Genomic DNA, 27,913 nt, shown 5'->3' with positions numbered 1-27,913 from the left:
ATACTCAGCAAATTATTTTATGCATGATGAGAAAGAGGGAATGGAATTCATCATATTTTCCTTTGTGTTCCACATTACCTTTGCAGAGTTATGAGTTGTCAGGACTACTTTTGTCATTCAGTTTAGCTAATTCGTTACTGAGCACAGAGTGAAAGCAGCTCTAAGATGCATTTCAAAGTAAAATCATCCTTCAATTTATCAGTGCAATCCTGATGGGAACAGTTTTTTCATAGCAGTCAATCTCATTTTGCAGTAAGCGCAGGACAGACTTGAGGCCAGCTTGCAGTAATTCCACTTGGTCTATATCTGTTGTTAGCTACGGAAAGATTTGGCTGGGGATCTGCTGAGTAGTTAAGAATGCAGATTATTCATTGCACTCCTGTTCTTGGTATCTTCTAGGGAGTACTTCTCCTCCCAGTAACACTTGCTGGCATGGTTAAATATGGGGAAAATGGAGGTTAAATGGGGAAAACAATAGGAACAATAATAGGAATATGGAGTGGAAGTATAACACTATTTTGAATGATAGTGGAGAGGTAGCATTTTTCCACTCTTGTTCTCATAGCTTTCTAGTTATACAGTCAAATGTATCTGAAGACTCACTTCCTCTTGGTGGTGTTTTCTTCAAAAGGAATAGTAAACATTTGTGGATGAGCTAAAAGAACCAGCAAAGGGATGTTCAGAATAACTCTACCCTTTCTACCTAAAGTGAATACCTTCTGCAGCACCTGAAGCATAAATTCTGTGACTGAACTTAAAAGGCCCTTTTGTTGTGTGCATTTCTTTACCAGCTGTGTTTTAGTTTGTATTTTGAAAGAATATCACTTAAACGATGTTCTTTCCTTTGTTTTAGATTACAGATGTTGGATCACTTTGCTGAATGTGTCAAGCAAGCTAAAGGTGTTCGCCAGCAAGCTGTGCAGCTGAATATCTTTACTGCTGTTCTTAGTGCCTTGAAGGTAAAATTTGTAAACTTGTAATGGATGCCAAAATTCGGTAGTTTGATTCATTGATTTGTATGTGATACAAAAGGCTGTTAGAAGAACGTTACTAAAGTTACCACTTAAACTTTCAAAAGTTTGAAAATACCAAAATTGAATTTTTTCCAAGTATTAGCGTGAGCTCTTGTCTGCATCAGTACAGAGAACAGATGAGGCTCATGTAGTCAGCATTCTATAGTATTCAGACTGTCCTTCTTTTTTTCTTTCTCTCTTTCAGTCCTGTAGCTTTATTTGCACTGTACTCATGGATTTAAGTACTTTGTCATATATACTCAAAAAACCCCTCATGTTATAGACTATTGTGCAGATGAGGCTCATGGAAATAATATTGCATAGAATTCTAGATGCTTATGTCCAGTCCCACTGACTTCAGTTACAGCTCTGCGTTCTCTATCTACGCTTGGAAATCCAACCTCATGCTATGAAGTCAGGAAGCTAGACAGCAAGTCACAAATAATATTCCCAATAAATACTTCATTTCAGTGACTTGTATTGCCTCAAGGCTTTGTGGAACAGTGTCTTAGAGTGTAGGATTTTCTTTCTAATAGTCAAATTTCTTAAGGCATTTCTAGGTTTTTTTCCTGACGCAATTTTATATAGCTTCCAATTCATGAGTCTGTCAGACAACATCTGTCATTGTCATCCTTGTTCATCTTCAGAGCAACTAAGTCCTGTGCACTGATGAAGCTACCCTCATAGAAGTGCCAGCCTGTAATGAAAGATCAGATGAGTTTCTTGTTGTCTGACTTCTGCCATACAAAAAATGGCTGCCTAGTTTAAGCTAATTGTTATTGGGGCTCCATGTCCTTGGTTGATGGGCAAAATATTTTGGCAAAACAGCACCTCTCTTCCTTGCTTTATTCTTAGAAACGTGAACCACATTGCTACAAGTTGAAAAGTAGATTCTGAGACAGATGCTTGGAATTTCCCATGCCATGTCAAATGGCCAAAGAGTTGTTAAAATTGAGCTGAAATTAGGATTTCAGAACAGAAAATGAGAATCTGTGGTAGAGCCATCAATTTCTTCCTCTATAATACATGCAGTGTTTGTACTTTACATGTGTTTAGTTATTTTTCCCAAAGTAAAAGACTTCTTGAAAGCTGTAGTGAAAGGTGATGTACTATTAATGAAATATGGGAACCAAAGAAGCTGCAGAAGGAGTGTTTAGTGTTGTTGTTCTGTAGAATGTTCATAAAACAGGCTGTATAAATGTTTTCAAAGATGTGATAATTAAGAAAAAAATATTTTCATGTACCTAAAACGTCTTCAATTTAAGTGATCCTTGCAGAAACATAACTGAGCTGTGGTTTTCCTGTCTGACAGAAAGAGATGTTGCAATTAAATTTTAAAGCTTCTCTTTTTTTCTGGGGTATCTTGTGTAAAGCTAGCTCAGATTCAGTAGCACTAGGGTGCATGTAGCACACTAATGCGTTTGATAAAAAATACTGGTGCAACAGGTCTTCCTGTATGTGAAATAGGTAGAGTGTTGTCAAACATAATCTTATGTTGTTGATTTTGAATTTTAAATATTTTCAACCAGTATATTTTAGGATAAATGACCACAAATTTAAACAGAAGTGCATCATTTTTAATTGAAGATCTCAACTGTAGTAAAATTGCTCTTATATCTTCTCTTTCTTCCCTGCTTTGGAATGTTTTTTTAATATATATTTTTTTCATGTAGGGTTTAGCTGAGAATAAAAGCACGTTGGGACCAGAAGAAGTCCGCAAATCTGCTCTCACACTGGTAATGGGTGCCCTTGATAATCCTAACCCTATTTTGAGATGTGCAGCAGGTGAAGCTCTTGGCAGAATGGCTCAAGTGGTTGGAGAAGCTTCTTTCATTGCTAGAATGGCTCAATACAGTTTTGATAAGTAAGTTTTGATTCAGAAAAGGAAATAAAAATACAATTTAACATAGTTTGCAAGATTCCTCTACTAAATACCGTATTGATTATTCTCTTCTCATCATTCTTGTTTGCTATGGTTTTGTAGATCTAACAGACCTTTGAACAGAGTCTTCTCTTTTGATTTATTTCATGTGATTCTTCCAGGAATAAAAGCTGAGTTGCTAAAGTACTTGGAACGTGAAATGATACCAATGAATAGTTTTTGATGAGTTACTTGAAGGTGACTAAACTGCTTCAGATAGATAAACGCAGCTAACACTAAGTATGTCTGTAATATGAATTGTGTGATGGTGGTTCTGTTTCATCAAAACATCTCTTTACATATTGATTTAACTTCTCTACTGGCCCATAATTTTTTCCATATTCTGTTGTTAATATCAGGTCTTTAGAAAGATGTCTGGTAGATATAACAAGACCACATGTTTCCCAATTTTTGGCTTAAATTTAAGACATCAGCCTATCTGTGAATCAGAGTGCACCTGTCTGAGGGCTGCAGCACATGTTTTTGGCTGGCCAGGCTGCACGCACATAGCCTCAGCCCAGCTCTCCTACCTCTGGGTAATTCAATGTTTCCCATCAGTTCATCTTGTAATAAAATACGTAATCTTTACTGTCTTTCCCTGAATTTCTGTTACTGGGACTATTTCCTTGGTTTCCTATCTAGGTCTCAAGTTGTTAATGGTTGCCAGTCTGTTGACACTGTCAAGTAATTTTTTTATATTTGAGATTAGCATCTAATTTGTTGTTCACTGATGGCTGAGAGCACGCTTGCCTCTCATATATAGACAACCGGGGGGAAAAAAAATTCTATCTTTGTTCTGATTAGGATATCCTTCTTTTCTCTCTCTTCCCCATCCCCCCGAAAAGATTTTAATTAAAAAGTTATGTATGTGATGTGTATTCAGAAGCAGAAATATTGTGGAAAATGCTCAACAAGTCACTGCTTCGTACAACTAGGTCATTTAGAATGCTATTCATGCTTCATACAACTAGGTCATTTAGAATGCTATTCATGCTGTTTTAGTTTAATTAATAAAACACTATTTAAAAAAAAAAAGCTTTATTGTAAAAGTCATAGAACTCAGCTGTAGAAGAAAACAGCTGTATTAAAAAGTTACTCAGTTGACTTTGCAGTGGAAGATGCAGCTGTGGATTTCTTTGTCATTTCTCAATACGTGTTGTCATTTTTCCATTTTTGATTCCTTTTCACTGCAGTGGTGTAGCAGTGATTTTTCTGATTATTGAAATAGTCTGCTGTGAAACATTGGTAAGCACTAGATACTTTTCCTAAATTCTTTCATTTCCAAAGCTGCTCTTCATCTAAAATGTCAAGTTCTGACCAGGAAGAAAGACAATAACTATTAAAATATCTTTTTTTTTTTTCCACTTGCTTTATATGTAATCAGGTTTAATAGCAATATAGATTAAGTACATTGGTTTTGCTTTTGTTGTTAAGGCTTCTCAAGATCTTGTAAGGTGGCCTGCAAAATTCTGTTAGTCGTTTGCACTGTTATGGTACTTGAAGGGTTCTTTGTAACAAACTTAGTGAATTACATTATTTCCTTTTATTTAAACATTGATAGGTTAAAATCTGCTCGAGACGTTGTATCAAGAACAGGCCATTCTTTGGCTCTGGGCTGTCTCCATCGGTATGTTGGTGGAATAGGTTCTGGACAGCATCTGAAAACTAGCGTCAGTATTCTCTTGGCTTTGGCACAAGATGGAACCTCTCCTGAAGTCCAGGTAAAAAACACAGTCACCACAAAACTACTTTAAAATGTTCAGGATTAAAATTAAAAATTAAATTACCTGTTCAGATGTTCTTTAATAGAGATTGTCACATGTAAGCCAAATCATATGGATGCAGCATGTGCCAGGGAGCATGAAGAAAGTGGAACTTTCCTTATAAACTCTTACAGTACAGATTCCCAAATATGTACTACGGTTAAAATGTAACCTTACTGTTAGTTAGGGAGGCAATTGCAAGTGGTCACGTTAGGTCAGACTGACAAGTCTGCTTGTCAGCTGAGCCAAAGTAATTCACTGTGGGCATATTCCTAACTGACTGTAACTGTAAAGCAAAATGTGTTAGTTGTACCTTAGGTGCCTAAACTAAAGTTTTTAATAACTGGCTAATGGTTAACATGTGATTGGTTACTGGAGTCTCAGGTGATGAGCAGTAGTTTTCTTTGCCAAATAATTTCCATGTATGTAAATATATGGAATATTTTATATTCCATATAAAATAATTTACATGTAATAGAGTACCTTCTTATTTCTTTTCATCAGGGCAATAAAAAAAATAATCAAAATAATCAAGCTTATCACTTGGGAAAACAAGCCTAGTTTTGTTTGGAGATAATGTTTAAAAAATAATAATCTATAAATACAATTTAAAATATCTTTTAAATTTCCTTAGTTTTTTTAAGGTAAGACAAAGTTCAGTTTGCATATGTAACTTACCTCATGTATGAATAAGTTATTTTGAGGCATATAATTGTGTATCATTCATTTAAAAAAAACAAAATTGAAAGGGTTACTGCTTTATGAAAAAAAAAAAGTGAAGTATAAAGAGGAAGCCCAGGTAGAACTTGCATACCTACTTTATTTTCTGTTGAGAGTACGACACCAGGCCACTGTGAAAAGCTAAGCTTTTAAACCTCATCCCTCGCTAGATCAGTGTGGATACACAGAAACTGTATGGGAATACGAGTAAGGGAAATTTGCAGGAATGAAAGGATAAGCTGTAATGTGCTACCATGTGGTTAGGACCATAGAAGTAGTTACGTGATTGCTAGTGCTAATGTTTTTTGGGTTGCATCAGAGAGGATTAAAAAGGAGCAGTTTTAAAGGCAGGTTTTCCAGCTCATTCCTAAGAGTCTAGCTTTGTAACAGTAATATTCTTTTAACTTAGTCTTTTCAGTGCAATTGCATCACTTGTTTCAGAATTTTCTTCCATTAAATAAGATCATTTAGTAGGATATTATGGAGAGATAGCTAATGCTTTCAGGTCTATCAGGGGAATTTATTTCCTATGAAATGTCAGTGACCAAAAAGACTGTCCCCTCACCTACTTCTTGCTTTGACAGTTACAATAAATTATTTTGCTCTTTTGTTATTTACTTATCTTGCAACTGAAATAGGTTGATCTTTCACCATTCTTTTTCTCATCCTGTAGTACACTGGGAACAGCACTGCTTTCTTCTCTTGCACCCTCTAATAAGAAAATGAATTAGAAAATGCATGTGAACCTTTCAACTTGTCATGAAAATCAGTTTCTACTGGAATGTCAAAAGCACTCACCACTAAGGACTTTGTCAACTTCCCATCTCAGACTGTACACCCAGTTTTACAGCAGAACGATCTCTTTCTCCTGTCTTAAGAGTCACTTCCCCGCCCCCCCCCCCCCCCCCGCCTTTTTTTAAAGTGTGTTGTTTGTGTTTGTATTTTTCTTCCTCAAAGTGCTTAACCATTTTTGGCTTAAATTCTTTGTCATCTTCATCTCCATTATCCCCAAAACTGCTGATAGCCAAAGAGTATGCTAGAGATATTTAAACTTCCAGGTGATTGCTTGAGATTGAGACCTTTGAAACACTTCTGGAGTCAGAGTAGCTAACTATACACATGTTTAAGCAAGGACATACAGAGCTAGGCTCAGTCTGCATACAAAATTGTTTAAATTTCCTAAATGTATTACTGAAAAATATTCCCTTGTTTTTTTGATAGACCTGGTCTCTCCATTCACTTGCCTTGATAGTAGATTCTAGTGGACCAATGTACCGTGGATATGTGGAGCCAACGCTTTCTCTAGTTCTTACTCTGCTCTTAACTGTTCCACCATCGCATACGGAAGTACATCAATGCTTAGGCCGATGTCTTGGAGCTATAATAACTACTGTTGGGCCTGAGCTGCAAGGTTAGTGGGAATTTGAAGAGAAAACAAAAAATCTAACTTGTATAAAGCTAATATATCACAATCTTAAACGGAAGAAAATAAATTTTTGTTTGTTGCAGTTGCAGGTGGGGGGATGTTGACAAATTCAGTTACAGTCCTGCAAGCAACCTCACTTCTGATCCTACTTATGACTGCTTGGGGCTTTTTTGGCTGCAGTTTGAGATTTGTATAAAGAAGTTGCAGTGATGTATGGTGTTCTGTCTAATACCAAATTTCCATTGTAGGTAACAGATGAAAAACATCCTTGCTGCATATTTTGCCACATATATTTTTGTGTATAGGTGGGGCAAGAGGCAAGATTTTTCCTCCACTTTTTCAACACATGTTGATTTTATTTTTAACTGATGGCAAGAGCTTAAGTTTGACATAATTGATAATATTGTGAACTATAACTCATTTTCACTCATTCTTGATATTCTTAGATCACTGGACCTTACTGTAGAGAATAAGATCTTGTAATGCCAAACACTATATCTGAAATTCTGTGTCTCAGATGGCAAAAACATGGATTTGTAACTTTGTCTAACTGGGATTTTTTAGGAATATTTATAGGATGGTCTTTGCACTGTCAGAGAGCCAGTCACTAGTGAAATTTTAACTATAAATAACTGGACTTAAATTTCTAGTTATGAAAAATTTCCAGATGGTTTAATTGAACTTGTGTATCTACTTGCTGTGTGTTAACCTTTTGATCTGGAGTGTCATTAACTATTTAAATAAACAACAACTTATGTAGAATGTCTTCTGCAGGTTACATTTTTCTGTAATTCAAGAGTTTTTATAAAACTGATGCAGGTTAATTCTTAAAATACAGAATGGGATTATTTTTCAAATTAAATATGTTTTTTGAATGCTTGTCCTATTAGAGCAGTGCAACTCATCTAATGGAGCTAACTAAAATCACCTGCATGCGTATATGCTTGCTTAAGTGTTATCTGATATTTTAGGAAAAGGTTTGATGCATGAAGTGTTGCCCATATGTATCTGAATTTAAATTTTGAAAGTCTCTTTCATTCTATAATTTTACTGGTTTCATGTCCTGGGAAGATATTATCAAAATATTTCTGACTGAAGATTGTTGATCCAAAATTTCATTTGGACAGGATACTGTTTAACTGAGCTAAAAAAGAGATACTGAAACACACTCTAGTGCTGCTTTGAAGTTGTATAGATACTAATTTGCGGTAGAAATTCAGAAAAGTTGCATGGTAATCTGTGAACTTTGAAGCATTAAAAATTCTTCTTTGTCATACAAAAATTTTGCTGTGTTAAGGATGTCATATTACATCATTAGGTAACGGAGCTACAATTTCAACAATCCGTTCTTCTTGTTTGGTGGGATGTGCAATCACACAAGACCATTCAGACTCGCTTGTTCAGGCAGCTGCCATATCCTGCCTTCAGCAGCTTCATATGTTTGCACCACGGCATGTCAACCTGTCCAGTCTGGTTCCCAGTCTTTGTGTGAGTACAAAATGCATCCCTTTTGTTCCTCAAAGTTTTGTGTACGTGCTTAGCAGAGGACAAGAGAAGCACTTAGCAAGATGTCAAGGATACCTGTATGTAATAAGCAAGCTACATTTGCAAAAACACTGGAGTGCAATAAGGGGATGTCTGTCCTCAAGCCATTTTAGATCTTTTCAGAGTGCTGCCCAAATTGAAGCCATAAGGTCTGATTCTCTTTCACCCTAGATAGCACAAGATAGCAAGCATTTATATATAATACAAGTGAGTAAAAAGATGCTGAAACGCTCTGTTTCCTCCAACTGATTGCATGCATAGAGGGAAGTGAGTGAGTTGGGAAAAGGTGGGAGATTTTGGATTTATTTCACCACTGTCAGCATAGTAGATGCTGACATTCAAATTCTTGTGCTGCTGTTGTTAGCGTTGCTTTCTCCCTCCATTAGTGTTCTGTCAACAAAACCTGGCTTAAGCCTGGAAGTGAGGCAGAGGCTGGAGCCCAAAACTTACCAAATACAACTATAAGAGGAAAGGTGGTGTGTGTGGGTGTGTGTTTTGGTGTGGGGGTTTTTTTTATTATTACTATTTTTAAAATTATTTTTTAGACAGTTCAGCAGTCCAATACTGAGAAATTTGAAAAGCTTCTCCCTAATGTCTGTTGGATGTTTTGCAAAGTTCTTTGTGTCATTCTTTGTGGAACCGGTGGTTCTGTGTTACCTGAAGGAGTGCGATCCTACTTAACATCAACATTGGAACTTTTTTTAGTCTGCCATCCAGACTTTCCCTAGTGCATCCTCTCATTGTTACATGCTTTCCCCCCCACACACCCTGGAGCGCCCTTGGGAGTACAGTGTGTTCCCAGAATCTGTCACTTCTCCTTTCACAAAATTTTGCATGAAAGAAGTGCAACGTACCCAAAAGTAGGTAGGTCCTTTTGTATGAATACTATGTACGACATGACAAACAATCCCTATAGCCATTTACTCTGTAAGTACCAGTGGGTAATATTACAGACAATGAGGTTCATACAGGAATGACAGTTTTGAAAACTTTTCCCAAGGTTTTCTGTGGTCTCCTTCCTGTTCCTTTATGGTCCTCTGCTAAACAAAAGCTATTTTCCTTCTCTTTTCTCATATTCCTTACTTCCAAGTCATACTTAGTTTGATAAGTTTTCCTCTGAATTGTTTTGTGCATTTCTTTATACTGCAAATACATAGATACATAGGCAAGGTCTGCCTTACCTGCCCCATTAGCAGACTCTTCATTGCTTTCTAACTTACTTTTGAATGGAATTAATGCCAGGTATCAAAATTAAACCACACAGTTCCACAGTCTAGTTTCATTTCTTCTTCCTGCATTGGCTTCATAGCCACTAGTTGGTTCGTTTGTAACTTGAAACAGCAAATACTCTTTCCATTAATTAAATCCCCCAAATGTTCTGTTTTAGTTCCATTAAAACAACCTCAGCATGATATTTAGAGGTTCTTTAAAGTCTGCTTGTTTTTTCAGGACTCAAATCTTGTATATTCATTTGTGGAATAAAGATCTACTGTTAAAATGCTTTATAAACTATACAACCCTTTCATTTAGGAAAGCAATTTCCATCCACATAATAACCTAACACTGAGAAAGCAAATGTGTATTCGGTTTATTAAAAACAAATTCCCTAGGGTAAATAAAGAATCAGAGTTTCTTAAAGAGCACTCTTCATCTCTTCCACTGTGGAAAAACATACAGTTCTCTGTGCAGCTACTTCCTCTCAGGAAAATAGGGACCATGCACAATTCTTCTATAAGAAAAATATTTGCTTGTACTTGAGGTGATTCAAAAGGAATTAGAAGCCAGTGCTGGTTAGCAAAGAAATCTGAAGCTGTCTTATTGAGAGGCACTTATAAAAACTTATGCTATAAATTCTGTTACGAGTTTGAAATAAAAGTTTTTGTGATAGTTGTCATGTGTGGTGCAGCTGATGATGGATTTTTGTTTAAAAGAATGTGATTTACAGCTGTAACAGAATATGAGGTTGAGTAGTACTGAAGAGTGTAACAGATTGGAAAGTATAATTAGTCTAAAATCACACTGGTGCAGTAGTTCCAATATTTAAGCTCTTACCTCTTCAATCAGATAACAACTGTCAGCTCTGTAAACGTCAGCTTTATTTTCACATTTGTACATTATAAAAAGTGCGTACTTCTGAACTCTCAAGGTCATGTAAAGAGCTTGGTACCCAACAGCTCACGCATGGGCATATAATTGAAAAGTAGAATGCTGTTAGTCCTTAGCAGCACTGATTTATTGATATGGGGGTGCAGCAGTTCACTCACCTGTAATGGTTGTGATTTTAGGTTCATTTGTGCAGCTCCCACTTGCTGCTTCGCCGGGCTGCAGTTGCATGTTTACGACAGCTTGCTCAGAGGGAAGCAGCGGAAGTATGTGAATACGCCATGAGCTTAGCAAAAAATGCTGGAGACAAAGAAAACAGTGGCATCAGTAAGTATTTCTTTCATGTGGCCTTTTTGTAACAGTTCAGTGCACATATGTGGGCATATGTGTGGTTTGCCTTTAGAGAGGGGAAAAATACCCCAACAATCCCCCCCAAACAACAAAATAAAAAAATAAAACTGTCCCTTCCAGCTCCAATAACTTCTGGCCACAGTCCTGCTTACCTCTTGCATTTCATTTATAATTTAACTTTTTCTAACGTTCAGATTTAAACTTCTCTGCCCCATTAAGAGTGGCAATCAAATAGGGAATGCAGTGTATATACAGTGGAAACATTTTACAGTTTTTCTGGTATTTTAGGTCGTGCTCTTTTGAAAATTGACTTCATTGTATGCAGTTTGATTGAGATATCTGGTTGTGTTTTATTCTATTAGCAGCACGTCTGCTAGCCTGTGGACTTTGCTGGCTGGTTCAATTCTTACATGTATCATTTTATTCTGAAAATAGGAGGCTCAACAGTGTTGATCAGCACAGTCTTCATACGAACATAAAATTGTGAGCTTACTCATATTAAATCACACCAGTTCAGTCTGTCTCTGGAAAGATTCTTTAGAGTCCAGTACTATTAGGGGTTTTTACAAATTCATGGGGTAAGTATCTTGGAGAGACAGATTTTTTTTTTTTTTTTTTTGGAAGTAATACTAGGAGGTGTTATTTGCCTTGTAAATAAATTAAATAAATTGCTGTATTAAAATCTTTCTAGTGTTAATTTGGAAGAAATTCAGTAACATTTTGGTGTATCATTGCCTGACCTATACACACACACAAATACACAATGCCCAGTTCTAGTCTGTTATTCCAAATTTTAAAACTGAGTTACTGATTTCAGAAAAGATTTCTCATTATCATTTTGCAGATATGAATCCTTTTGCACCAGGAGCTGGTTCTCGGCGAGATGCTCATTCCCGACATCAGGGGGTTAATATAACAGAGACAGGCCTCGAAGGTGTCCTTTTTGGAATGTTGGATCGGGAGACTGATCGGAAGTTGTGCTCAGATATCCATGATACTCTGGGACATATGCTTTCATCACTGGCAGTAGAAAACCTTTCTCACTGGCTAATGCTTTGTAAGGATGTCCTTGCAGCATCCAGTGGTAAGTGTTCTATAGTGTTCACATAAACGACAGTATGTCCTTAGTATTAGCATCTTCTGGCAATATTTGTTTGGAGCTTGTCTTTTATCCTAGTTAAGACATAGCTTATATTGTATACAGAACTTTGATTATAGTGCATTAAAACTTTCTTAGAAAAAAGAAATCATCAATGTTATGTTATGTTTTAAAATATTGCTTTTAAGATTAAAAGGTTAGCTGCCTTATAGTAGGATTTCCAGCAGAGAAGCAGTGTGATTATTATTCTGACATTTCAGTATCTTAGTGAAAGCAGACATATTCTTTTTAGCCTTTATACATCAGGACCGTACAGAAGGAAGAGTGCTGTATACACTGACCTTTCTTTTATGAGGCTTTGTGAGTTACTGATGTGATGATGGGTTACCATGGTGATGAAACTTTTGCTTGTTGTTCAGCTTTGCAGACTTGTTTGCAAAGATCTTGTCCTCTGAGACCTTATTCCTGTTTTTCAGCTTGTGGGATGGTTGTGATACAGATTCTGCTCATTTCCCTTGCATTTATACTTGTTTATTGGCATACTGTGAGTTCATCCTGAAGCTCTTTCTAAATGTTGCCAGCTTTATGTTTACTGATGAGTAATTCTACCAGTGATTTCTTTATGCAATGTAGTTACCATATATCTGCCCAGTGAGAAAGACCTTGTTTCCTGAGTTTGAAGTTGGCGTGTCCTTTTCTTATTTGATGTGGGATGGGTTTTAAAGTTTCTAACACGGTTGTCCAATCTCTTATTTATTAGTATGTGAAATAATCTCTGAGATAACCATATTTAAATAAATTTCTCTCAGCTGTACTTTAATAAGCCAGCAACTTCATTTTGAACTCCTTTGATCCAACTAATTGGCATATGAACAAAATCTGGTTTGCTTTTTAAGCAGAGATTTGCAAATCAGCCACATAAGGTCCTGGATGCCTTCTCAAAACACTCGTGTTGTGAATTGGCTTCATCCATGTTTGATTTGCCATAGCCTCTTTCTGTCTTTATTGAATGTCTTAGCTCTTCAGCTTCTTAAATTTTGACTTTCTAAGAAGCATGCCTTAGTTGGGGTGGGTTACCCTTGCAATAATTTCTTCTCGTTCTCCTCTAATTATTGCCAGAGTAATTTTCGTCAGTATCTTGGCATTTTGCTAATTTAGACTTTGCCATTGAGATTTTATGTTCTCATTTCTGAATAGCAGAAGTGTATATGCATGTTTGGTGAGTTGGTTTTTGTCCCTATTTGGATTTGTTGGTTTTTTAATGTGATCCCTGAAGTATTTTTATTTTCTGAAATGAAGTCTCACAGCCACACTTAGAGAAAAGAATTTTTTGTATGTTAAGCACATTTGTGGGTGCTATAAACTGCCAACTTGGCTGCATATCTGTCCCATGGCATGGAACTTTGTAGTTTTGTTTCAGTTTAACATGCACCCTAGCTTTTACTTGAAAGAGGAGCTGAATAGTTCAAAGCCAAGCTGATTCTTTGATTCTGAGCCTGGTAATCTCTTTACCGTGTTTGTTGGCAATTTAGTAGGTTAATTTTAAAAGGTGAGAAATTTAATACAGGATTCAGCTATAGTTGGTATGTGTGGAGAATTAATGTTACAGGAATGTATTTCATATCATTTAAGCCAAATAAAGGGTCATATAGCCCAGATTAGAGGTGAAAAACATTTCTTCTACTGATATTCCTCTGCTTTTCTACATTTTTCAAACGTTGTTGTTTCAACAGAAGAATTAGTCTGTTTTGAATGTGAGCGTAAGGAAAGGCTTGAATATGTCCTTAGCTGTCTTCTGTGGATTGTAACAGTGGGATTCTTTTTTTTATTATTATTATTTTTTATTGTTCTCTGTTGTAGACATGAGCACTGCTGCTCCCTTGGGAGGAGGGAAGGATGAGGAATCGGAGAAGAAGGATGAGATGGACGATGATACCATGTTTACCACCTTGGGTGAAGAGGATAAATCCAAGCCTTCTGTAGCACCTCGTTGGGCAACTCGTGTGTTTGCAGCAGACTGTTTGTGCCGAGTTATCATGCTGTGTGAGAATGCGAACAAGGCGCACTTCGATCTGGCGCTGGCTCGTTCAGCCAGACTTAAAAACCCAAAAAGTAATTACAGAATGTGCATGTTTTGTTTTGTTTTTTAAATTTTTTTTAATTGTTGACACGTCTTTACAGCTTAAGATTACACAACCAAGAAAAAAATATAAGCAGTTATCCTTCACTCAAATGGTTAAAAACAAAGGAAATGGCCAGCAAAAGGCAATAAAACTCTAGTTGTATAACCATTGTAGTTACTGTACCATGAACACAAAGAATGAGGTTTGTTGGAGGATATAAATTCTGACAGACTGATCTGCTTGGAAAAAAAACCCTTTAGGTTTGCAAACCTTTTCTCCAGTCTGAAATAGAAGCAGTAAATTTCTAGCTAAGGGTGAGGTGGGAACAGTTTATCCGAGTTTAACATGATAGCAATGAATTAGACTTCAGAGATTATTTTAGCATCTCCAGACTGAAGGGATGCTAGGAAAGAAAAAAGAGATAAAGCCAGGTAATTATTGTTGTGGCATTGGTTGCAGAGTGAGGGGTATGGGAGGGAGTTATAATAAGACATGAACTCAGCTGCTTTATGAAGTTCATTCTTTTGGTATCCATGAGAGAAATGAATATTAGTTTTAAAGCTCATGTTTTGAAGATACTTTTATGAGTTAGAGGATCAAAATTGAGAGGTCAGAGATGACATAGCTGTTTTGTGAAGAAACGTTTTTTCTGACAGATAGTGGGAGGTTTCTGTGTGTGAGTTGTCCATGTGTATTGGTTCTGGTGCATAGTGGTTGTTTGCTTTCACCCATGTAGCACTCATGAGGACTTTGTGTATGTAGGATGAATATCATGAGCATCCTAGAATGCATGGGATTAATGGATTTTACTGTCTATGTTGTTGAGGGTGTCTGTTATGGTATGAAGATTTATCAGGTCTTTGCTTGTGTTGCTTTGATGCAGTCTGGTTCCAGCACTGTGCATTGGTTTTGTGAGAATCTTGTTTCTGACTTGATTTGAGGCTGAGGTCACTGTTTGAAGACTAAAAGGGAAGAGTTTTGGGAAAGTTTATTTTGAGATGGTGTTGTATTATAGAGAAAATCATGAAATAACTGCTGCTTATAGGATCCTGCAGAGGCTTGCATATAATAATCCTGAGAATTTACATCTCTGAATTTATTTAAAGTGAACTTGATGTGTTTGGTATCATTGTGAAAAGGAAAACTCAGCAAACTTCTACCCCCTCAACTTCAACTTCCAAAATATTTAAATTTTGCTAACATCTGTGATGGTCTGAAAAAGTAAGTGCAGACTACCACTTCCTAGTTTTTAAGTGACCTCCAGTCTTTCTTTACTGACATGCCTCTGAAAAGTTTCAGCTACAAAATAAACGTTTCTTTCTTACCTTGAGACTTGAAAAATATGTAGAGCTTTCATAATTTGTGGTTTTTGTTAGTCACCCTGGATATTACGTTTTTAAATAATTTATTTTTGTATTAGTTGTACAACATCTGGTAACTTCAAATTGGGAGTAAGGAAAGAAAGAAAATGAATAAAAATAGAGAAGAATAATCCTTTCAGAAATGTTACTGAGTTATGTATTGTTCTTTTTGCATGTTGTCTGCTGCTTACTTACAGCCTTGGATGAGGCTTTTTGGACCAGAACTAGAGGCATACTCATTTTTTAGGTGTTTAAACTTGGCGAGGTTTTCCTTTATCAGCAGGGGTCACTATAAGCATGGGACTTGAAAATTAATTACCTTGAAGATATTTTTGTAGGTTTGGGGGATCACTAAAATTAGCTTTACTAAATATTCTAATCTATTCTAAGTTACTGAGCCACATTTACATACCCTATTCAATGCAATTTCTGTATATCATATATTTCATTTTGTTTCAAATTTGTGCTTAATTTTAAGGTTGTCTTAGGAATAAAACCCCCTGTATCATGGGGGGGGGGGAGGGGTAAAATAGGTTACATTCTTTCCTGCCTTCTTCCATACCCTAAATGTGGACCTTTAAAAAAGAATATGTCAATGAGGAAAATGTTACAAATATGTGATGTTAGCTATTTTTTAAATAGTTCTTTCTGTTTTGTTCTAAGATGACTTCTTAGTACTCCATCTCTCTGACCTTATTCGAATGGCATTCATGGCTGCGACTGATCACAGCAACCAATTACGAATGGCGGGTCTTCAAGCTCTTGAAGACATTATCAAGAAATTTGCATCGGTTCCTGAGCCAGAGTTTCCAGGCCATGTGATACTGGAACAGTATCAGGCTAATGTGAGACCTCCTTTATAAGTTCAGGAAATTGTATATTTATGCCAATATGCCAGTATTAGCTTTGAGAACATTTTGTAACTTCAAAAGACCTGTGAAGAGATTTTTGTGTGTGAAAATGTACTGAGGAGATGTTTGTTTACCTCTTCAAAATTTATTTTTTTATCTTTTCCTATTTATTATAATTTAGTAGTTGATGAAATTTAAAAATTCAGTAGCTATTGATTCTTGAAAGCCAAATATTACAAGTTACATTTAATATTTGGCAAAAGTGCCATTTCATTTGTAGAATTAGGAATTGGATGCTGATTCAGTTCCAGATTGAATCTAATAAATCTGATTTCTTGGGAATTAATGAATATACTTCTGTTTAAATTAAAACTACTGCTTTAGGGTATTACTGCTTTATTTTGTTGCATAGCTTGACTCTTTCACCTCCCTTGTTTTCACTGTGTCTTCAGAATCTTTGCAAATACTTTTTAAAGGCAGGCTTTCATCCTTTTCACTTCCTGCCTTTTTCTTCTTCCTTCTGTAGTGCTGTAACCATTGCTTCTGTCTCTTTGACTTGGTTCCTTTTGTTTCTGAAAAATGCTGCCTTATAACAACTGCCTAAAAGACTTTTTGTCAGGATTTGTCATTTTGGGAACTTGATGCAAATCCAACCATAAACATTTGATTTCACGTCATTATTCCTTTGGACATCAAAAAGTAATTGGCTTCTTGAGCCTTAGCATAAATTGCACCTGTAATACTTTCATTATTAAAAGGATACTCATTAACAGAAGAAGGATAATACCACATATTTGACAAAGATAGATGAGGCTTAAAAAGGCAATGGGCAAGCAGGAAAAAAAAATAGGACTTTTTTGCTGTTGTTTAAGGAATACTATTGCAAATGTCTGCTAGACAACAAGGATAAGTTTGGGATGTAACTATAATGCCAAAATTGACAATCTTATCTTGCTTGTTCTCTATATGTGCCTGAGCCTTAAACAAGGTGAGGTGAAGAATGTTGTGTCACTATTGTTTTAACTGGATTTTTTTATTTTTCTTCCTATCAACAGGTTGGAGCTGCTCTGAGGCCAGCTTTTTCCCAAGATACACCGTCTGATATAACTGCAAAGGCCTGCCAGGTACAGAGGAAAATGTTCGGATAGTATAAGCCAAACTAATTTTCCGTCTTTTTGAAAGAAGGATGCAGAAGAGCAGTAGTACCAAGTGGCTGGAAAATTTTGTAAACCTAAGCCGTGATCTTTTGAGTCTCCTAGTAACATCTTTTGAGTCTCCTAGTAATATATTTTGTTCCTCAGAAGTGCAAAAGTCCTTTTTGGGAGCTATATCAGAAAATATTTAGGCTTTCTGAAACTAATTATGTCTCCATGTCAATTCTGCATTTGTTGCTAAAAGGAAAAAAAAACAAACAACCACCAAACAAAAATCCCAAAAAAACCCCTTTGCTTAATGAGATCAATAGTAATGTATTTATTGAGATACTTTTCAGTGTGATCAAATATTCGGATTACTGATAATTTACCTTTAAACACTAAACTTCCATTCAGATTAATTAGATTTTAGAAGCTCTGAGCATTCTTATTACAGTCATAGTAACAACCTCTCAGTGAAAATTCAGTGAAGGATTTTTTTTGCATGTGTTTTCTCTTGTGTATGATCTTGTGCTACTGTAGTTTAAATCAGCTATCAGGCACATGGCTGTAGTAGTATCTGGTATGTGGTTTACACAGCTAATTTACTACTGTAGTTTAAAGGAGCAGTTTAACTAGTTATGCAAACATCAGTTTTAATATGATAATTTTGTGTATGTGAGTTTTGTTTAGTAAAACTTGGTCCAGCAGGACTGTGATTTTGTGTTGTTGTTTTATACTCTTAATTTCCAGCAAAACTTGTAAGGATAGATCAAATATGGCATAATTTGATATCTATACATAGGAAAGAATATGCTCATCTTACCTTATGGAAAGTTTCTGTGCATTTAAAGCTAGATGAAGAGGCAGTTTTTGTGAAAACATGTAACATTCTTTGTAATTTGTCAAAATCTTCCCTATTCAAGCAGTTTCAAAGTGGATGTGTGCACTTACAGGATCAAATGATTTGAGGTTAGGTTTGGATATTTAACTCACTCTCTAGAAGTTATATGGACAGAGATGAGCTGCACTGAATGAGTTTGAAGTTGTTACAGTTTTATGTCACTATAGTTTTATGTCATTACTGAAACAGCTGTTGACTTGCCCAGCAGGAGGAGTGAAGCTGGTCTTAGTCCTACTGTGAATGAATTACGGATTTGTGACAGATTTTCAGCAGCCTTGTCCTGTGCACCTTCGGGACACTTTTTGTGTTTGTGTTTAGTTTACTTCAAATATGTCTGTGTTCCAGATCATGAGAGGCCCTTCCCCAAAGGCTTTCATGGAAGTGATTCTCTAAAAGCAAAATAAATAAATTGGAGATAGGACAAAAATGCCATGAAAAAAGAGTTTGTAAAACCTGAACCGCTTGAGTTCTGTGGGTTTTTTTGCTTCTATTCCTTATCCTTGTAGAATCACCACCAGAATCAAGGCAGCTTTTCTGGAAGAATTTGTCACTTTTTCTTTTTGTAGAAGAGCAGCTGCACCAGAATTCTTCTATTGCCTGCATCATGTCTGGGCGTTAATGTGTTTCAGAGGATGAATGCCAATGTATAGCACTAGACAGGAGCAGCTGATCTGTATGACATTTGGATTTTAAGTACCTGTTTTGGTTCCATTTAATTCAGAAGAAAAGTGGGGACCTAACTGTCTGTCCACCATGTCTGGTATTGATTGTTCAGAATGTGGTACTGTTGGTTCCAGATCAGAGCCCAGTTGTTTAAACATTTTTCTCTCACTCATTTTTTGGTGTTTTCTTGACATTAATGATCTTGAAAGCTTCTCATTAGTATGGAGCCTTAATATATAACTTGAGCGATGTGGGGTTTTAAAGATGTACTTTTATTGATTGCTGTCCAATATGTTCTTCACAGTGAATGCAGTGACCCATTACTTGAATGATTTGACCAGACACTTGGGAACAGAACACAAAAATTGTTATTACCTATTTATGGAGGATTAAAAAACTATTTTAAGTATTTTCCATGTATCTGTTAAGTTCCATTGTATTATGCTTTGCAAGTACAGCCTTTGTAACCACTCACCTGAGCAATTCTGTCATCATGGGTGGGGAGAAAAAAAGGAAAACCTCAGATTTTTTGATATTAAGCAGGAGGAGAGCTGCTAATGTTTTTTGTAGTGGTTGTTTTGGTTTTTGTTTTCTTACAGATTTTTTTTTTTTCATGTATAAGGTTGTTGGGGTTTTTGCTAGTTTAGAATGATTCTAAACTTTGTTGTCTAGGTATGTAGCGCTTGGATAGGAAGTGGGGTTGTAAGTGACCTGAATGACCTCCGCCGAGTTCACAACCTTCTTGTCTCTTCCCTGGATAAAGTGCAAGCAGGAAAGGGATCTTCTAGCCAGCTTTACCGAGAGAGTGCAACTACTATGGAAAAACTTGCAGTTCTGAAAGCATGGGCTGAGGTAAACATTGACCATTAAATCTTTAGAAGTTTGAAGAGGTTTTGCAGCGTAATAGCAGCCTCACACCTCACTGGCTGTTCAGCCAGTGAGCCTTGCACCTGCCCTCCTTCTTTCCTGTTGCAGTCCCACTCCTGGGATGTTTCCATCTCTGTATCTTTCTTTGTTCCTTTTTCTGCCATTCTGTTGATCCATATCTACAGTGATGCTTGATTGTTCTTTGTTTTACTGCACTTTTCGGTATTAAAGTATACACTCATAAACCTATCAGATTTTGATTTTCCTCCCATCGTATTGCTCTTAAACTTAAAAAAAACCAAAAACCAAACAACCTTAAAATATATTCTGGTAAAATATTGCAGTTAATTAACTAGGAGTTTGTCAAAGTGTTCATAATAAATTCCAGGCTTAATGTAGATATTGTTGGGGAATGGCTGGAATACCAGAAATAGTCAACTATTTACAAAAGACAGAGCTAGCACTACTTACATTGCCTTGCTTCCTGAAATGTTAGTTGTATAATATAGAGCTCTACATATAATTACACAAATGGTATTTAGGTTTCTTTTAGTGTAGGACTTTAAGGTTTGGGGTTTTTTCATTGAATTTTCTTGGAAGTTACTTTTGAAATTACAAAGGAAAGTATTAACATTTCAGCTGTGTAATGTTAATCACCCCATACTGTAATTTTCAGCTTTGATATGGAGCATCTGTTGTGTGAAGACACTTATTTCTTTCTATTTAATTTCTAAAAATGCTTATTTTTACTGTTTTTTTTCCTGATATTTCTGGTTATTCCCATATTTATTTGGTTTTGAAAATCCTTTTATCCTCTTATAGCATCTATCAAAGACAAACATATAAATGTTCTTGTATTAATGTAAGACATTCAAAGCCACTTTCATGCCTTTGATACCTAATCTGCTCCCGGAAGGTGAAAATTACTCTAATTTATCTAGTAGCTCTTAATGTAGGTCAAAGAAATCTTTGCAGAAAGGATGCATTGATTTAATGAAATCAGTTATTTAAATCAATATGTCTGTGTAGAGCAGCAGTAATTGACACTTTTTTAGGAAAAAAGTGTGTAGCCAGATTGTTTTAGGGAAGTGCCATTTATGCCCCTAAGTGTTACATACTGGTAGAAATAAAAGAAAAAATATTTAAATAAAAGGTAACTGTATTGCAAGTCTCTCTTTCCCAGTCATTTTCCGTTGAGTCATCTGTGCATGGAATCTGTTACTTTCACATGGGAAAGGCTGCTGCTTTTTTTCTTTTTAGGATCTCACAGCATGTACTTTCATGTTTTTCTTCTTTACTGTTTTTCTTCTAGGTGTACGTTGTTGCCATGAAAATTAAGAAAGAAGCAGAGACCAAACCAAAGCATGTTTTAAAGAGCACAGAGGAGGATGAGGATGATTTTGGTACTATAGATGAGTTGCCACCAGACAGTTTGATAACACTTGTACAACCTGAGCTGCCTGCACTTAGCCGTCTCTGGTTAGCTGCACTGAAAGATTATGCTCTCTTAACTTTACCAGCTGAATTTGCTACCCAGCTTCCACCAGATGGTAAGCACTGGAATTTCTTTTTGTGTTGTTGTGAAAAATAGAAATAAACCCTTAGTTGAGACTTCAGAATTATTCTGTGAATTATTTGGCAGGCACATTTTTTTATGCAAGTGCTAAATTTCTGCCTAAGAGGAATGTCTGTTTGAAGTTTGAGTGTGCTTTTTTCCTTCAATCTGCAATGAAGAAATTCTTTATCTGAATCACAGAGATCATTAAAACCATGTCTTTGTAGAATTAAGAATACTTCTACACCTCTAATACTTTGATATCAAGTGTAAAAAGATGTTTACTATAAGAAAAATATAGCCCTTGAGATTAGAGCGGATACTGTCTGATGATACTTTACTGAGTTAAGAATGAGTGTTCTGTATGAAAAATGCTGCAGGACCTGATGACTTTGCCTGCCTTTCTTGCTCTCTGCTTACTGTTCCATCGTGGCCATTGCACTTTCTGATGAGCGGTACTAATGTTGCTCCTTCACAAGCAGAATTGGGATGCGCTGTCACTAGCAAGGATTACATCTGAATATGTACATGATCAAATACACTCAGAGAAAATAATTAATATATTTAGAGTACGTGCTTTTTGTCTATTATTTGCAGAGAATTTCAGAATTTACCTTTGCTTTGCTAATTTAACAGGGGGAGCATTTTACACTCCAGAAACAATTGATACAGCTAGACTGCATTACCGAAACTCCTGGGCTCCCATACTACATGCAGTGGCACTTTGGCTAAACAGTACAGGATTTAACGCTTCAGAGTCAACAGAAGAGACGGCTGCAGCAATACCAAATTCACAGAAACGTGCTACATCCTTTATGTTAAACCAGGCACCTGGAACTCCACCTACCACTAAATCTTTGCCGGAGATAAACAAAGATCGAATGCACTTAATTTTGGGTAAGAGTTACAAGTTTAGAGTTCAGTACCAGCACATTATCGTATGAAATGGTATGGGAATAAGAAAAGATACTTTGCTTGAAATCTGGGAAGTTTAAAATGCATCATATGTCTGGACAGTAATGTTTTGAAATATCTCTGTCTCCTCCTCTCCGTATCTCTCTGCCTCCTGTGTTCTTTATAGCTTTACCAGAATATTTGTTGTTGTGATTATTGTGATTTTTATAGACAAGTTGTATATCTGGTTTATATGTAATTGAATAAAATGAGTAGGAACTGTTCTATGCTGTAATATAATTCAGATGATACAAAACGTTATGGTTCAAAGACACTAAAACTGTAAGGTTAATTAAAATACACACCCTCATAAAAACACAGTTCAGTACAGACTGATATTTGACAAGTCACATGGAGTAGCTTTTGCATAAGTGAGTAGCACTCACTGTTTCCCTTTGTTGTTATCTAACAGCTTTAAGAGATGGATGTGATCACTTATTCTGAGGAATGCCAACAGTTTGCTGAGATATACAGATATTTAAAACCAGAATTAAGTGTCATATGTATAATATGAATATTGCATAATTTTTGAGGCTTAACTTAATCTCAGTTATCTTTACATTTAAAAGAGTTCAACAAAATAAAACTCAATTTACAATTGAAGGGTTCAGAAGTCTGACTTACAGATCTTTAGAACAAAGTGTGGATTTCCATTCAGTAACGTAAGTTGCTTGCTGTCACTGTTTATTATTTTCCCTGACAAATTTTGGGGAAGACGTGATGGAGAAGAGAAAGCGAATACAATTCTGCTATTCCTAATACATAAACTCTCTTCTCCTTTAAAGGAAGAAGAATTGAGAAAAACATGTATCTCTGAAGTTACTAAGAACCTGCTATACTTACAAAGAAATTTAAAAAAAAACAACTTGATTTTTTGATTATGTGAACGTTCTTTTTAATTACTGCTCTTTTCAGGTGTTAGTATACAGTTTCTGTGTTCCCCACGACCTGAAGAGCCTGTTGAGCATGTTACATCTTGTTTACAAGCACTTCATACTTTATTGGATTCCCCTTGTGCCAGGATCCATATTGCAGAGGATCAGGTACTGTATGAGCATGTTGTAACAATCGGCTTTTTCTAGGTCTTGGTCTTTCATGTGTGATGATTACAAAAGCTGTAATTATTTTTGCATGAGAAAAGTATTTGCTCATCATAAGCAAGTGACATAACAATTAGGAATTGTTAAGTCCTAATTAATTTCTTTAATATGTGTTTTGTTTTACTGTAGCTTCTTGGTGTTGAACTCTTGAGTGTGCTTCACCGACTCCTCCTGACCTGGGATCCTGCTTCAGTCCAGCTACTGGTCACAGGAGTTGTCCAGCAGATAGTAAGAGCAGCTCAAGATTATTTGCAGGAAAAAAGGAACACCCTAAGTAAGATTTTGAAAACACGGCTTGCTTTGCAGAGTAAATAAGCAACAGGTTTTCGTATTGGGAAAGGAACTCAAATACATTAGAGTATGGTTAAAGTGAGGAGGAAAATGCTGTGTATTCCACAGATACTTTTGATGTATTCATAATCTTACCTGCTGATTTCTTAACTCTTATAAGATGTGGTTTTTCTTCCTCTGAGCATTCTAGCAGTTACTCTTTTCATGTCATGGGTTTCATTCATTTTTCTTGAATATGAGTTATGAAAATTATACCCAACACCACCACTTAAGGTCTTACTAATACCTTGCTCAGTTTCATTGATGTTCCTCTATTGACTGCCTCCTAGCACTTCATTTACCTTTTTTCTGAAGTTTAAGGATTCAGCCCCCAAGGTAGAGTCTTGTGATGCATCCCTGGCACAACTGGCATTCATGACGTGAGTGAACTGCTACTGGAACCAGTGTGAAAAGTTTCCTGCACAGATCTTGCCAGGAAGTGGAGCAGACTTGCATCTGGGTTCTTACTTCACTGACATTCAGGGCGTGTCAGCAACCAGGAGCTCTGGAAACAGGGTGTGCAAAGAGGAGCAAGGCACTTGGCATGGAAAGGCATGCTCATGCAGCCCAGAAGTGTTGCTCAAGACTGTACAAGACTGCTCGAGTCAGCATAATGATGGCAGTGACATACAGCAAGACACAGTCTGCTGACTGAGGAGCAATCACCTCTGGCACATCAGAGGTTTAATGACGTGGCTTGAAATTCAGATGAAAGTCCTGATGTGACTGTCCTCCAGGTGCTTGTCTGTGCAGCCAGGGCTGGAGGTGACATTGGTCTCACCTGTGACATGTGAAGGAAATGCACGTGAAGGTGAGCAGACTGTGTAGTGTCAGGAAAGGCAAATGGAAGAATGACGTGTTCTTCACAGAGATCCTGCAGGTGCAGAAGCCCAAGCCCCATGTGTCACAGAAGGAGGAACAGCCATAGGCTGTGCTGGAATATTGCCCTGTAGGATGGGACTCCCACGAAGGTGAAGGTTGCCAGGTTGTGACTACCAGCAACAAAAGACTTTATTTCCACACATCCAGTTGGAGAACACTATAGAGATCTGGCAAGAGGAGAAGAGGAACAAGCTGTCAGGGTGGGTATCTGGGCCAGCCATCCCTCTTTTACAGGTTGGAACTGGTACCACTAAGAGGAGGCGAAGGGAGATACCAGTCAGGAACTCTCTTCTTGTTTGCCCCAGATTGCCTAATCAAGAAGAGGAGGTGGGTGAAGCCATATTAAACCAACTGGAAGAAGCCTTCCAATCACAAGCTATGGGAGTCTCATGAGAGACTTTTACCATCCAGACATGTGCTGGACGGGCAATGCTGCAGGATGCTACCAATCTGAAGCTTTCAGAAGCGTATGAGGCATGGTTTTTTCCAGTCTGGGTGCTGGACAGTCCAAATAAGGGATCTGCTCCTCACTAATACAGAAGAAATGGTTATGAAGGTTAATGATAGCTGTGGCTGTAGCAGCCATGAGATAGTGGAGTTCATGGTCCTGAGGGAAATGAAGAAACCAAGTAGCAGAGCCAAAGCTTTGGCCTGACTTAGCAGACTTGGGCACGTGCAGGGAGCTTGCAGACGAGATCTTGTGGTAAGTTTCCCAGAAGGGCAAAGGAAAGAGAGATGGTTCATCTTCGGTGACAAAAAATAGCTCATCCAAAAGTGCAGGATGCCAAACAGGCATGGCAGGAGGCTGACTTGGCTGAACAGGAACTTCTGACTGAGCTCAAATGTGACAAGGAAGTGTATGGATGGTGGAAGTGGGGGCAAACTGCCCAGGAAGACTACTGAAGACATCTGTTCAGGTATGGAGGAGTGGAATTAGGAAAGCCACGATTTGGCTGGAGCTGAGACTGGTGATGAATGTCAAGTGTGACAAGAAGGGCTTTTATAGCTATGTTGGCAGCAAAAAGACCAAGGAAATCTGGACCTGCTGCTGAATGGATCAGATGATCTGATGACAAAAAACGTTGGGGGAAGAACTGAGGCACTATTATTTTCTTTGCTTAGTCCTCCTGTGTCTGTGTGTCTAGTGAGGAAGTTTAGGGGAGAGAATTGCTACCTCCAGTAAATGAGCATTAGGTTAGGGACTGCTTAGGTAAAAGCTGGACATACCCTGGGACCAGATGGGATGCATCTGAGGGAGCTGGCTGATGACATGCTAAGGCTGCTGCAGTCATCTTTGAAAAGCAGTGGTGCTGAAGAAAGCTTTCTAATGAATGGCAAAAAGTAGATGCTATGTCTAACTTCCAGTAAGTGAAGACATGAGGCAGGTTTTGGGATACTATGTGCCAGTAAGCCTCCTGTGTGTGTTGAAAGATTTTGGGAGTAAGTTCCCTTGGAAGCCACTTTTGAGTACATGAAGTAGAAGAATGTGATTTGAAATAGTGAGCACAGACTTACCAAGGACAAATAATGCCTGATCACCCTCTGTGAAGAAATAACAGGCTTTGGATGAAGGGGGAGTGGTGGATATTGTTTACCTTGACTTCTGCAAGGCTTTTGACCCAGTACCCCATAGTATCATTGTCAAATTGGAGAAATGTGGACTGAAAAGTAGGAGAACAGCTGGCTGGGCTGCTGTGCTTGAATGGAGTTCGGTGATTGAAGTCTAACTGGCAGCTGGTTGCAACTGATGTTCCTTAGAGTTCAGTATTGGGTCTGCTACTGTTAAACATCGTCATTAACAACCTGGATGATAGGACAAAATGCACCCCCAGCAAATTTGTGGATGATATCACATTGTGCAAGTGGTGGATACACTGGAGGGCATGCTGCCTTTCAGGGGAATCTTGAGCTGCAGGACTGAGAACCTGCTGAAGTTCAGCAAAGACAAATGCAAAATCCTGCATTTGGGATGGAATAACCCTGTGCATTGGTATAGACTGGGGAGCGGACAGACTGGACAGCAGATTGCTGGATGATGAGTTGAATGTGAATCTATGGTGCGCGTATGCAATGCTGAAGACTTACTGGGCTGCATTAGAAAAGCATGACCAGTAGATTAAGGGATATGATTTTCCTTTCAACTTGAGCTTGTGAAGATGCATCTGGAGTAGTGTCTAGTTTTCTTCACCCTTCCCCCTCATCCTGAATAAGAGAGGTGTTGACAAACTGAAGGAAGTCCAGTGCAGGTCCACTAAGCTGCTTAGGGAGGTGAAGTACGTGACACGTGAGGAGAGGCTGAGAGAGCTGAACTTGTTTAGCCTGCAGAAGAGAGGGTTAATATGGGATAAAATAGCAATCCCCCTTCTTAAAGGGGATTTAAACAGAAGACCAATCCAGACTCTTCTGAAAGGCATATGGTGGAAGGACAAGAGGCAATGGACACAAGTTGCAGCAGCGGAAATCCAGATGGGATACAAGGAACAAATTTGTCACCATGGGAGTGGTGAAGCAGTAGAACAGGTGGCCAGGGATGTTGTGGCATCTCCATGCTTCAAGATATTCAAAACTGGACCAGCCCTGAGCAACCTGCTCTAGCTTTCAAGTTGGCCCTGTTTTGAACAGGAGATTGGACTGGTATGACTTATGGAGCTCCCTTTCAACTTAAATTTTTCTGAGATTCTCTTGTGAGGTGATATACCTAAATCCTGTTCCTCTACGTGGCCTTTATTGAGCTTTAGTAAAATTCGTTCTTTCTTGTTTTATCCCCGCTTCTTCTGGTACAATATTTCAGCTTCTGATGTTTTGCTTGGCTTTTCATCAGCATATTCTGTTAGTTTATTTCTACTTTATGTAAGAATATCCTTGATAAAGGGTATTAGTATCAGTCTGAAAGCGACTTTCTGAGGTACTTTTAGTAACCTTTTCCTTTTAAGAGAGCATCTCCCTGTTCAATCATCCCTTTGCCATTTCTTTAAAAATCTCGCATTGGATGCACTGTTTCCATCTTTGCCAGGTAAATTAGTTTCCAGGTGGCAACCTGCCAAATAGTTCACTGACATCTGGTTAGGTTAGGTCTGCCATGTTTTCTTCTACCTGAAAGAAGTAAAGTAAAACCCAAATAATATTCTCTTACTGGGTGGAAAACTACCATCTTAGTCTGACAGAATATACTGTTGAGAAGAAAAAACAACTGTTAGCTTTTGCCCGTTTTCCACATAAAAACACAGAGAGGATTTTGCTGGAGCTTGA

General features: G+C 37.4%; 1 protein-coding gene across 3 annotated transcripts in view; it reads left to right on the top strand.

Annotated features, from left to right (window-relative positions):
* HEATR5B (HEAT repeat containing 5B) overlaps nt 1-27,913 on the top strand; it is a 61,626-nt gene that overhangs the window by 19,896 nt on the left and 13,817 nt on the right. For 2 of the 3 annotated variants that reach the window (XM_072856569.1, XM_072856568.1), the window contains exons 17-31: nt 854-959; nt 2,687-2,877; nt 4,496-4,655; nt 6,639-6,828; nt 8,162-8,331; nt 10,674-10,818; nt 11,687-11,926; nt 13,802-14,053; nt 16,089-16,270; nt 17,332-17,400; nt 19,649-19,828; nt 21,156-21,393; nt 22,035-22,295; nt 23,268-23,395; nt 23,582-23,726. In XM_072856569.1, coding sequence (XP_072712670.1) covers nt 854-959; nt 2,687-2,877; nt 4,496-4,655; nt 6,639-6,828; nt 8,162-8,331; nt 10,674-10,818; nt 11,687-11,926; nt 13,802-14,053; nt 16,089-16,270; nt 17,332-17,400; nt 19,649-19,828; nt 21,156-21,393; nt 22,035-22,295; nt 23,268-23,395; nt 23,582-23,726 — 2,657 coding nt within the window. The remainder of the gene's footprint in view (nt 1-853; nt 960-2,686; nt 2,878-4,495; nt 4,656-6,638; nt 6,829-8,161; nt 8,332-10,673; nt 10,819-11,686; nt 11,927-13,801; nt 14,054-16,088; nt 16,271-17,331; nt 17,401-19,648; nt 19,829-21,155; nt 21,394-22,034; nt 22,296-23,267; nt 23,396-23,581; nt 23,727-27,913) is intronic. The other variant, XM_072856570.1, reaches the window with a different exon arrangement.

Source organism: Ciconia boyciana, chromosome 3, assembly GCF_034638445.1.
Source record: "Ciconia boyciana chromosome 3, ASM3463844v1, whole genome shotgun sequence".
Classification (NCBI taxonomy): domain Eukaryota; kingdom Metazoa; phylum Chordata; class Aves; order Ciconiiformes; family Ciconiidae; genus Ciconia; species Ciconia boyciana.
This window is presented reverse-complemented; position numbering and strand designations above follow the sequence as displayed.